Source organism: Cydia fagiglandana, chromosome 23, assembly GCF_963556715.1.
Source record: "Cydia fagiglandana chromosome 23, ilCydFagi1.1, whole genome shotgun sequence".
NCBI classification, from domain to species: domain Eukaryota; kingdom Metazoa; phylum Arthropoda; class Insecta; order Lepidoptera; family Tortricidae; genus Cydia; species Cydia fagiglandana.
The window spans coordinates 53831-66852 of NC_085954.1; the positions used below are offsets into that span (position 1 = coordinate 53831).

At 39.9% G+C, this 13022-nt stretch overlaps 1 protein-coding gene and 1 long non-coding RNA gene across 2 annotated transcripts in view; one reads left to right on the plus strand and one right to left on the minus strand.

Annotated features, from left to right (window-relative positions):
* Positions 1-834: 834 nt before the first annotated feature.
* Positions 835-4985, minus strand: LOC134675732 (uncharacterized). The gene is made up of 4 exons (XM_063534043.1): positions 4058-4985; positions 3277-3388; positions 1453-1578; positions 835-839 (listed from the first exon to the last, which is right to left on the minus strand). The coding sequence occupies exons 1-4, from the start codon at positions 4973-4975 to the stop codon at positions 835-837; spliced, it is 1161 nt and encodes a 386-aa protein (XP_063390113.1). The 5' UTR covers positions 4976-4985.
* Positions 4986-12181: 7196 nt separating this feature from the next.
* Positions 12182-13022, plus strand: part of LOC134675958 (uncharacterized) — a 141142-nt gene continuing 140301 nt past the window's right edge. Inside the window, exon 1 of the long non-coding RNA XR_010099830.1 lies at positions 12182-12254. This is a non-coding gene — a long non-coding RNA (uncharacterized LOC134675958). The remainder of the gene's footprint in view (positions 12255-13022) is intronic.

Consider the following 13022-nt stretch of genomic DNA (forward strand, 5'->3'; position numbering starts at 1 on the left):
GCTCTCTCATAATAACTAACGAACCAACTTTAACATTTGGTTGGCTATCGCGCCACTTGGGACGACATTGTAATACATTCAAATAATACTTATGCCATACCTTCCAAAAGTGGCCTTTAACCTTGTTACAGATCTCCCAGAACTTTAATCTATTATTAGGTAACTCGGCCAAGTCCGCTTCCGGGAAGGATGTCATAGAAGTACCAATCAGAAAGTGGCCAGGCGTAAGGTAGCTGTAATCGTTAATATCGTCAGCAGTTACAGGCAAAAGTGGCCTAGAATTCAGGGTCCCTTCAATTTGACATAAAATAGTATTAAGTTGTTCATACGTCAGTACATAAGCCTGCAATATACGCTTTAAGTGGTACTTAGTACTTTTAACAGCAGCTTCGGCAAGACCAGCAAACACTGGTGAATAGCTTGGCACAAAGTGAAAGGCAATACGTTGCTGTGCCGCATAGGATTGCACCAGAGTCTGATGATCCTGTGATGCATTTAAATTGTACAGCTCAGCTAATTGGTTCTTTGCCCCCTTAAAGCATCCACCATTGTCACAAAATACGTCGGTCGGAAGGCCTCTTCGCGCTATGAATCGCTTGAAACATGCAAGGAAAGCATCAGTGGTTAAGTCTGAAGAGAGCTCCAGATGTATAGCCTTTGTCACAAAACAAACAAATACGCATATATAGCCCTTTGTCTGTAAAGCTCTTCTTACGCGAGAATTCTTTACTGCTATTGGACCTGCAAAGTCGATGCCGACTTTTTGGAATGCTCGGCAGGCCGTGACTCTTTCAGGTGGCAAAGAACCCATCAGCTGTTTTGCACACTGAGCTTTCATTCTGAAACAAGGTAAGCATTTGATAACTATACTTTTTACATAGCTAAGACCATTTACAATCCAATATTTATCATTTAAGCTTGACAATAATAACTTGGGCGGAGAATGTAGCAGCCTAAGGTGCTCGTGCTTTACAATAAGCTTTGTTATGCGAGATTCCCTTGGTAGTATTACAGGATGTCTTTGTGAGTATGACACCTTTGCGTTTTTTATCCTGCCACCAACTCTCAGCAAACCATGATTGTCAAGAAAAGGATGTAAGGAGTTGAGCGAACCTTTAACATTATCTAAGTTAGCCTTGAGACTGTCAATTTCATGTTTGAAGTAAATGCCTTGCTCACGTTTTATAATCTGAAGTAAAGCTAATTGAAGCTCCTTAGCGGAGAGATACTCAAGATTATTTGTGTCATTAGTTTTTAAATTAGAGCAAAACCTTATTACATAGGCCATTACCCTTACCATTTTGTTGAGATCAGAAAACCTTTCTAAGAAATCGTAAGGATCTGATCCTTTTTGGGTAACTAACGTCACCTTGGCACTAGAGGGCGCCTTTTTCAATTCAGGTAGGTCATCGATTGTAGGAGGGTTAAGCTTATCATTAAAATTATAGTTACCTTCCTGTAGAAAGCTTGGCCCGTGCAGCCACATGGGTATGTGCCGCAGCTCATCTGGATCTGTACCTCTGCTCAGGCAGTCGCTCGGATTTTCTCCACTGGGTACATACAGCCAGCGCCATCTATCTGTGAGATCTCGAATCAACCTGACCCGATTGGCAACAAAAGCTTGGAGCCTTAAAGGCTCTGTTTTCACCCATGCTAGCGCAATTTGCGAGTCAGAAAACAGATATACATCTTGTATATTTAATTGCAATTTTAGCGATTCATAAACTCGAGCGATTACTTTAGATAATAGTAGCATGGCACACAGTTCTAAGCGAGCTATGGTGAGCGTATCCTTATTGCGGGGGTTGATTCGAGATTTAGCACAAAGTAATGAAAGTGAAGCATTACCGTGTTCGTCGACCACCCGAAGATACACACAACAGCCGTAACCAGTCGTGCTACATGCATCAGCAAAACCTATCAATTGCAATGAGGGGATATGCAGGTTCCTATTAATAGTGAAGGGTTCCATTTGAGATAATTTGGAAGCAAATGAAGACCACTCCTGAAGCAGCATAGCTGAAGGAACCTCATTCCAGCCTATTTTTTCAGCATATATTTTTTGCATGAAAGCCTTTGCCTTCATGATAATTGGCGCTATAAAACCTAGCGGATCATAAAATTTCGAAATATAGCTTAATATTTCTTTTTTGGTAGGTTTTTCCTTTTTGAAGGCCTCGGGGCAAGAAAAAACAAAGACATCGTCTCGCATATTCAGTTTTAAACCTAACGTCTTTAAATATAAATTATCTTTCTGGAAGTCTAAGTCATCAAACTGCCGTTTATCGTTGGGAATGCCCTCTAAGACTCTCTGATCATTAGATGCCCACTTGTGTGTATTGAAACTACCCTTACTTAACAACTCCCTTAATTGCGACTTGGCTTCCATCATAACCTTTAAATCGGAGTTTGAAAAACACATATCATCTACATAGGTGCAATTTCTTAATATATAAGCTGCAAGTGGGAAATCACTTTCAAACCTATCTGCTAACTCTAGTAAGCATCGAGTGCTTAAATATGTACTACTCTTTTGCCCATAGGTAACAGTATCTAGCTGTATGCATTTTAGAGGCTCATCGGGATTGCTTCTCCACAATATATTTTGCAATTTGGCATGCATCGGATTAACATCAACACATCGAAACATGCGTCGTATGTCTGTGGAGAAGGTATAGTTGCCTAATCGGAACAAAAGCATTATGTCAAACAACTCTTTTTGTACCGGAGGTCCGTTAAGCAAAATGTCATTAAGCGATACCTTTTTGTTAGTTTGCAAAGAACAGTCAAAGACTACCCGGGTACGTGTAGTTTTGCTAGAGTCATTAATTACAGCATGATGGGATGCAAAGTATAGAGGATCATTCTCAAAATCCAATTGATTGAAGTCAATATAGTGCCCATGCTTCAAGTCCACATATTCATTGATGAACTTGTCATAATCTGATAGCAAATTTATATTTTTGTGCAATCTTTTTTCGAGGTTAAGAAACCTATAATAAGCCATATCAAAAGAGCTACCAAGCACATCATTGACCTCATTCAAAGGAACTTTCAAAGGCAAGTCAACCTGAAACTTGTTATTTTCTAACACCGTTGTGCTCTTAAAAGTATCTTCACACATTTGATGCTCTGACATGCGTTCACAAAAGGTTTCAGGTATGCTCTCTACATTCCAAAATCTTTGTAGACTGTCATTAAGACTTGAGTCACATTGTGTACATAAAAGCGTTACCTTACTTTTGTCACTGGTTTGTTGTCGTGGTAAACCCCCACCTATGATGTAGCCAAACTTTGTATTTACAACCGTCGGGTGTGGACTGGCTGGGTCTTCAACAGGCTGCGCAGACCGCTCCTGCTGACCCGGAACTGGCTCCAGAAGGAGGACCTGGAAAAATATGTCAGCACCTAGAAGTAAATTGATCTCAGATGGCTGATGGAAATCAGCATCAGACAGAGTGATCCCATCAGGTATATTAATAGCATCCAATTTGATCGCATTTTGTGGCAGCTGGCATGTAATTTTTTCCATTACATTACAGTTTGCAGTGACTCGGTAAGGCATGGTCAATGAATACACATCTAAAGGTATAGAATACTGCGTATCAGTACTTTTTCCACCAGCACCAATTATGTTGCTGTTGTCCTTGCTTGGGGTCAATCCTAAAACATTTATTAATTTAGTGGTGGCTAAAGAGCTTTGTGAACAACAATCTAAAAGAGCTTTCACATGAACCTCACTACCTGTCCGTGAATAAAGCTTCACTCTGACTGTGGGTAATAGTACCCCATTATGCCCCAAGTTTGATACTAAAGAAACTTGGGGTTGGTTAGCCGAGTCCGGATGCAGTAAGGTATTATGAGCCTGTTTGCAAGTACTGCACCGGAAATGAAAGCGGCACTTTCCATTGTGTTTGTTTAGACAGACAGAGCATAGGTCATTATTTTTGCTGAAAGCTATCCTTTCACTACTAGTAAGCATTTTAAATTTGCTACAGTCAAATAGTCGGTGATTGGACTTACAATAACTGCAGGCAGGCGAGGCAGTCGCTGTCACATTCACCACTGCCTTGTGGTGAGACTTCCCGGGTGTGGGCGACGGCTCAGCATTCTCCAGTGCCAAGGCGCGTTTCTCTAAGTACAGCAGGAACTCGGTGACTGTGGGCTCCTCAGTGTCATCACGCTCCAATTGGTATGCCCGTGACGTGTAGGTGTCTAATTTACGGTACAAAATAGCCAATATAATAGGATTCCAATTATCTGTACTTACATTTAAATTCTTTAATGCAGATAAAGATTGTTTGATGCATGACACAAACTGTCTTAAATTTGCAGGGTTAGATTTGACCAAGGCATTTATATCAAGCAAGGAATTAATGTGTTCATTTACAATTTTGAACCTATGGTTATACCTCTCCTCTAAAAGCTTAAGAGCCTCCTCGTAGCTGCCTTCAGCTAGAGGCAGGTTCTTAATCAAGTCAAAGGGTTCATTTGCGAGAAACGAGCGCAAATAGTACAATTTTTGGACATTATCAATTGATCTATCGTTGTGTATTATTGCCTTAAACAAGTTAATAAAACCTGTATATTCACTATACTTACCAGTGAAAGTTTCAATTTTTATAGTAGGCAGTTTAGCCTTTTTGCAGGAAGACGCGGGAGCGTCAGACGAGGGCGCATCAGACGAGGACGACTTGTTTTTTATAGCCTCATTGAGGATAGTGAGAATGTTGTAGTATTTTGCCTCATAGTCCTCCACATCCTCCGCGTCCGCTTCGTCTAAGGCTAAAATCTCCTTATTACATTGCTCGTAATCTTTGAATAACTCTGCTATCCTGGCGCGCTTCGTTTCCAAGTCAGAAATTGCACTAAGGCCAACATCATTCTCATTATTGCTAAAGTTGAAGAGACGAGTGATTGAGGCCTTGGTGTAACCTCGTGCAGCTCGCAACCTCCTCAAGTCTTCAGATGCCATTTTTGGTGATTGCGACTTAAAGGACTTAAAGTACCACATAAACTTTAGGTATAGTGTAAACTACTTAATATAGGCACAAGCTTCACCCCCTACAATGACCAGTAAAGTTCAACCATGAAATGTGTTTTAAAGTATTCGTTAGTTGGCAGCATTGACAACCCAATGCTGCAATGGCGGCTAATATGAAAAATTATTTTTTTCGCGACGAATGACGAATGACATTTCGACGAATTACATAATTAAAATTGTAAATATTTTGTAAAAACTTGCGCGATGCGAGGAATGTAGATTCTCGATGTGTAGAAGCGAAGAACCAACGTGATGCTCGATGCGACGAATATAAGTTTCGCGACACACGCGCGTTTTTGCTTGAAATGTAGATCCACGATGACCACGATGAATTTGAAGCGTGAGGTGTGCGTAGGACCGACGATATGCGCGATGCGACGAGTATGTTTGCGTCGCATGCGAATCTTTGCGTGAACAGTTGCACGAATATATATGACGATGAATGTATGCAGCGAATAGGTATTGCACCCCTATTGTTTCGCGCCGCTTGCGTACTTCTTTTTAAAAGCGTGAATATTCTTGCACGAAGAAGCCGATGGATCGGTGACCATTTATCGCAAGCCGGAATTTTCTATCTCCGTCCTTTCTTCTCTCTCGAAGGACCAATGTTCAGCGGTGAGGTGGATAATGCCGGTTCAGTTGAGGCGAAGATAATTAAAACCGTCTTGTATAGTCACAAATAATTATATTATCAAAAGCACAAGTTACATATTTAGGTGTAATGTGAAGTATAAATTATTCTCGTTCCCATGGTAATATAATTCAAGGATAGAACAATACCATAGATAACTATGAAAAGGAATTAGTCTTCTGTTGGACTTGCCAACACAGTCAGCTGTAGAGAAAAGTAACCGCCCCCTGCTGAGAAGTTTATATGCAACCTTTGCATAGCTAAGCGAATGTAGCACTTTAAACTTATTTTTTCTCTACGTCCAATTGTCCATATTTTTAAACATCGAGTCACATTGGTTTACCCGAGTGCTCGACTCTTTGGAAACATAACAGCACAGTAGTGAGTAAAGGTTGAAGACGAGCGTGTCACTTGGAGGTCGCTCTGGACTGCTAACGTGCATGCAGCCCCCGCATTCAACAACTGTTGACTACTGCTCCGTGAGATGGCCAATAATGTCATTCGAGGTTTGTTTACAAAACGAAATAGTTTGCGTGCATAATCTTTTCTTCAATTATATTTAGGTGTAAAATAATTCATTATAGGTACTCGAAATTTACAATTTAAAGCATCAATATCACTCAATCAATCAAAATCAATCAATCAATCAATCAATTTAAAGCAATTTGGCTCAAAATTTAAAGCATATAGATCGTATTCTTCTTGGTCGCATCCATCATGACTGATGATCGTGGTTGGTGGGTTTTGTTCGGGCACGAACACACTCTCGCCATCGATTCCGGTCCATCGCTTTCCTCACCACGTCATAGAATTTCTGAGATGGTTCCTCGCCTTTGAGTTGGTCAGTCCGTCACTCATAGATCGTATACAGATTTTAAAAGTTATCACTTCTGTGGATGATACTTAGTTAAAACGTTGTGTACATAATATAAGTAAAATAAGCGATCAATAAGGAAATTTGTAGGCTTTACCTCTTATAGAAACCTAGGCTTTGCTATCAAAACCCAATCATCATCTCAGCCTATATACGTCCCACTGCTGGGCACAGGCCTCCTCTCGAGCGCGAGAGGGCTTGGGCTATAGTCCCCACCCACGCTAGCCCAATGCGGATTGGGGACTTCACATACACCTTTAAATTTCTTCGCAGATGTATGCAGGTTTCCTCACGATGTTTTCCTTCACCGAAAAGCGACTGGTAAATATCAAAATGATATTTTTCGTACATAAGTTCCGAAAAACTCATTGGTACGAGCCGGGGTTTGAACCCGCGACCTCCGGATTGCAAGTCGCACGCTCTTACCGCTAGGCCACCAGCGCTCCTATTCGCTTTGCTTTATATCAAAACCCAATAAAGAAGAAAAACAACCGCCCTGAATGGCTCAAATGTCCCTTGATAATTTCTTCGTAATTGGAAATCAAAGTTATACTGTGTTTTCTACTACTGCCGTAAACGTCTTTGTGAATTACATCCCAGTTCAAAGCGTCCATTATTACCATTATTTACATATAAATAGTATTCGCTTCTATAAACATAAACCATTATAAATCAGAGCTCGAGATCTCTAACAAGTCTGCGATTTCAAATACCAAAGTAACCTGGTTACAATGGTGCAAAGCGAATATTCAGCGACAGTGACAGGGTTAGGGTGACCAGACGTCCGGAATAATTTGCTCCCAATTATCAGCTATGAACGGATGTTGGCCATGTCCCAAAATTTGATGAATCAAATCTAATGTTCTGTATCGGAATATATGTGTATCCTGTAGTTTGATTGTTAAAACAAAAACCTAAGTAAACGCTAAGCGATTTTTAAGAAGGCTGACTACAAATAACTCAATGGTGAGAAGAAAAATACGTACCACCAAAAACATAAATGTAAAAAAGGAGAGCCAAGTTCAATACAAAAATTATGCTTGGCTGTGGGGCTCGCCGCAAAAAGAATGGAGATCTAAATGAGTGCCACTGCCAAGTTCTATGCAAAATCCAAATATGTATTTATAGGAACAAAATAACATTATAAACAAGTATTAAACTCTATTTCTTTGCTTTATTGGATACCTATAACAATTGCTGTTATTTAAAAAAATGTGAGATCTTAAAGTAGGTTAGATTTGACTTGGCCAGTTTTCATTATATCAATCATTTTATATATATTGTAATTCTGATAAAACCTGGCCAAGGGGGTAGTTTCAAATATCTGCTTGTAACGGTTCCAACGCTACAATAAAAAAATATTTTTTTGTATGGGGACCCCCCCCCTATTTTTTAACTTTTTTTTATTTTTAGATTTTTTCCTACGCTTACACACAATAACCGAGCTAGATTCCAAATTTCATCCTTCTAGGTCATCTGGAAGTAGGTTAGGTTTAGGTACTTATATGTCAGTCCCAATAAAAAATGTTTTTTTTTGTATGGGGACCCCCCCTATTTTTAAACTTTATTTTATTTTTAGATTTTTTCCTACGGTTACACACAATAACCGAGCTGGATTCCAAATTTCATCCTTCTAGGTCATCTGGAAGTAGGTTAGGTTTAGGTACTTATATGTCAGTCCCAATAAAAAGTGGTTTTTTTGTATGGGGACCCCCCCTATTTTTTAACTTTATTTTATTATTAGATTTTTTCCTACGGTTACACACAATAACCAAGCTGGATTCCAAATTTCATCCTTCTAGGTCATCTGGAAGTAGGTTAGGTTTAGGTACTATAAGTCATAAGTCAGTCTTAAAATTTACGACTTTTTGACCTTCATACCTTTATAACCGTTTGAGCTAGCTTCATGAAATTTGGGCTTCTAGATATCCTTATGGGTATAATTAAACACACGTAATTTTATGTGTTTACGTCAAAGATGTTTTGAGTTATAGAAGGGTCAAAAGTGGCACCAAGTGGTTCGTGTAATATTACACTCGGCGCTGGCTAGCCAGTTCCTTTGCTTGAACTTGGCTTGACACGCTGCCGCATGTCTAGATGTTCATTACTATTCTTGATTACCTACCAATGTCTCAAATGGGCGAATGAGTCCAGCGGTACGGTTAAGTAGTGTTGATATATTTCTTGAAAAATATGGAGATTTCAAGTAAATACCACAAAATCATTGTGTGTCCGGAATTTTATCTTTGAGTCCCGAATTTCTAATTTGGTTTCCCCGTAAAATGGGAAACCTGGCAACCCTACGCAGGCTTAGAGAAGCCTTAGTGCCCAAGCCTTATTGTCTGTTGTCGCGGTCATCGATGTTTGTTTGTCTGCCGCCGACTCGCCGAGGCCGGCTCCACAAGAGACGCGGCATTGCGTATTGTTAACCTCACACATTGACGGAGAGGTCGAACGTAATTTATTCGAGGACTAATTACCGTGACATGTGAGTTGCATATTGAAAATTCAGCAAAATACGAAACTAAACAAGTGTGCCGTGATCTTTAAGGGCTGCGTTTCCACCAGGGATGTGCGTGGATGCGTAGCGATGGATATGTTTGTTAAGAACTAATGGAAAATAGTCGACTAAAGCTGCACTGAGCAAGGTTAGGTAAATGAAGTGATTATATTGTTTCTTAACAAATACACCCCTTGGTCCTCATCCTCGTAATCGTATCTTCTACGTCTCTTGTGGAAAAGAATCCTAAGGTGCGCCGAGGACGATATACAGAAGTATTCGATTTGATATTCTATCGGGCAAACATCCTGGAACCCTGTAACATTGAATTTAAAGTTTAATATGTCGGCCTACCTGTAGTCCTTTACACAACTACACAAGGTGTTGGCCATCATCATAATAATTATCAACCTGTTTTAACGGCGAAGCACTTTACACTTATTTTGACAAGCTCTCTGCCTCCCGATGTGTTACTTCACTAAAAACGACTGGCAAATGTCAAACAAATAGGTATTCTAAGTTATACGAGCCGGAACCCGAACCTACAACATCCAGTTTGGAATCTGTACGTCTTACCACTAAGCTACCAGCCAGTTTTGACTTTAAATTTCCATTTATTGAATGCCGTCGTGAATCGAAAATGAAAAGCTGCGGACTTATTCAAATAACTTCGCCAAAGTTATGAGCAGGCTTACACTACTATCTGTAGAATAAATAGTACAGACTTTATCTAATTCCTGTAGATGACGCCACTTAAAGGACTTAGGTAGCTTCGTCTAAGACTTAAAGTTATATTATTATGTTGCTATATAACGTAGACAATGTAATACAAAATATTCTAGTATCAAATTTTCCCGCTGAAATAGAAGGTATCGTACGTAAGGTTGAACGACTTACGAAAGCCAATCAATAGGCAGGTCAAATTTAAGTTTAAATTATGACTGCCTATCCTATCCATCCTACCTGTAGGAAAATTAAGTCTTTATTATTCACCTGTCTCTGTCATCAGGCTTTACACCGCGCAGCCTCCCGTTAATGATTTGGTTGTAATTGTATAAATATTCCGCGGCATTAGCATCGGCGATGAGTCCCGTCAGAGGGCCTGCCGCGAACATCGACAATTGAACTTTCGTTATCTGCCTCTCTATCGCCCCTGCATAATCGGATAGAGAGGTAAGTAGACGAATGATGGAATGAAGTGGTTTGTAGTAGGCCCTCGTAGTCGCGTTAATAATTCATGAGAGCGGCTCGCCTGACTCGTGTCGCGGCTGTTATCATTGTTATCACGAGTTTAACAAACAGGATTAAGAGGACATTAATGCCGCGAGCATCATGCACTACCGTTATAAGATTTGATTTAGGTTTGGACATTTCAGAGCGAAAGGCCTTGACCGCACTCGTACGGTCAGCAGCAGAAGTTGCTAAGCGGGCGAGGTGTTCAAAATGACCTTAATACGCTCTTATTCTCTTAACAATAACGTCGCGTCAAGATCATTTTGGACACCTCGCCCGCTTAGAAACTTCTGCTGCTGACTGTACGTATCGTTCTATGTAGTAGACATAGAAAGAGGTGAATATGTTGGGAGAAACTATTTGCAAAAGAAATTCAGCAAATTAGGGGTCTCCAAATTAGGGGTTTGGATTATCCAAGCAGGTATTAGGTACTTTTTTATTTGGTATGTACAAAGTTTAGTAAGTACAATAATATTGAGGAATTCTCAGATAAAGACCAAAATAGGCAAAAATAACAAGCAACATATTTATACTTACTAAAGGTGTATATATAGTTAGTGAAGTAACCTATATGTAGAGCTAGAAGCTTGGCTCGAAATGAGATCTGATAACAATTTGACAGTGCGATCCATATAATATAATAATTATGGTCTCATCTTGGCGACGTTTTACATGAAAATGTTTTTGGTTGGTTTATTTTTTCCCTGAGATGAAAGAAGTAGCCATGTTCTCGATTTCATGATTAGCAATGTCAGCAGCTTATAAAACAATATTATCGAGTAGCGCCCCTAGATTCGGAAGCCATCGCTAACTTTACAATCGTTCATTTATCACAGCTCTTCCGCATTTAATATTACCCGAAAAATAAACCGTATCTCCTACTCCATACATATCAATTTTGAACCATCCCCGGATGTAAGATAGGTCTTTTAGTGATTGGGACAGGGAAAGCATTTTCCTTAAAGTAACTACACCTGACAAGTCGTTCAATGCTGTACCTTATTTTAAAAGCACAAGGTTGAAAATTGAATGCGTTAAGTTTCGCAGTTACTGCGCATAGTTTGAGCGCAGACAGGTCAGTATCTAACACTAGAGAGAGCATTATAAGACGTCTCGCGCTCAGGGCTGCGTTTCCACCAGAAATGTGCGAGGATTCGTAGCGAGGAAGGTGGCCACAATATTAATGACTTTGCTGCGTGTAAAAACATCATCGACATCATGTTCAAGGAATGTAAAATAAATCATGGACCACTGCTCTGCATGATAGTTATGTAAGTTGTTAACTGTTAAGTTACTACTGTAGTAAGTGAGTAGGTAATAGTGAGTGCCACACGTACAACGGTGTGGGGTGCAACAGCAACTCATACTCATGTCATGGCATAGCGTATCGTATGAGAATAATATTTCCATTTCAAACAGGCTTACGAGAATTTCGGAGTACATTTCGCTCATAATCTTAATTAACACATATAACATAGGATACCTTTTATTCCGATAATCTTATTCTAAGGTTTAAGTAAAAACGAAAGGGAACTTGTCCGTTTAGTTTTATGATTACTATGCAGGAAAAAGGTTTTCTTACAATGAACGATTATTGAATCAATCCCGAAATAGTAAAAAATGGCTAGTGAAAGTATGAAATTATTTGACTAATTTAAAGTTTTCTACGAGATTTGTTTGCAATGTTAGTATTGGAGAAAGTCGATCCTACATGTTCAGCTCGTGGAATAATTATGGGTATAGTACTATACTTAGATTGAAAGAACAGCCTGTATGATTCCATTTTATTTCGCGGAATCTATCGGGGGCTGATCTCTAAAAGCGGAATAAAAGTCTCGGTTGGGTGGCTGGGGCGGGGCAGGGGGTGAGGGGGCCGGGGCGGGCGGGCGGCAGTGTGGCGAGCGCCTGCGAGCCGGGCGGACGTGCGCGAGTGCCTGTGACGTCATCCCCCACTGACATGGATCTCGCTGAAGTATGTGCTCTTTTACTACCTACCTACTCTACCTTGCTTAGAGGTTATCGTAGTGTTTGTAGTGAACATTGGTGAAAGAAAATGCATTGAGAATTGGCATTAAAGCCTTCGTGGTTTATCCAATTTATTGATGAAACGTAGGAATTGGTAAAATTAGGGATAAACGTATGTAGCGGATTCCTTAGTGCGTAAGTAGGAACTTATTGAACAAAGGGATTGGTAACAAACAAGTAATAAAAGTGATAACATTATATTCAATATTCGGGACAAGGTCCCAACGGAGGACTTTAAGAAAAATAATAACTTGTTACATACAGAGTAGATTTATTTGTATGCACCTATGTAGAAGTAGTTGATTCTTAGTGAGACATGGTAAATAGTCCGCGAGATGTGAGATGGTAAAAAAGTGAATCGTTCTATTTATCCTAACCTAAATTGTTCCCAATATCAATAAATCACAAAAACATCGGAAAAATAAACGTATGTATACGGAACTGCCTGGATGTATACGCAACGGTTTTGCTAAAGTAGTAAACGTAATACATGCGTAGATATTTACGTGCGGCTAAAGCTAAGCTAGGCGGAAAGGGTTGATCTCGTGACGATCGGAGTGGAGGGAACCTGATGTTAACTCGTTCAGCGCTACTCGCAACACGTTTTCGCTTCGCAACTACGAAGCAAGTTCGATACCCGCAGAAATACACGTTGTCGGCTACGATACTTTTAAATAGTAGTTTATGTATACCTACAATAAGTACAATAGTATTT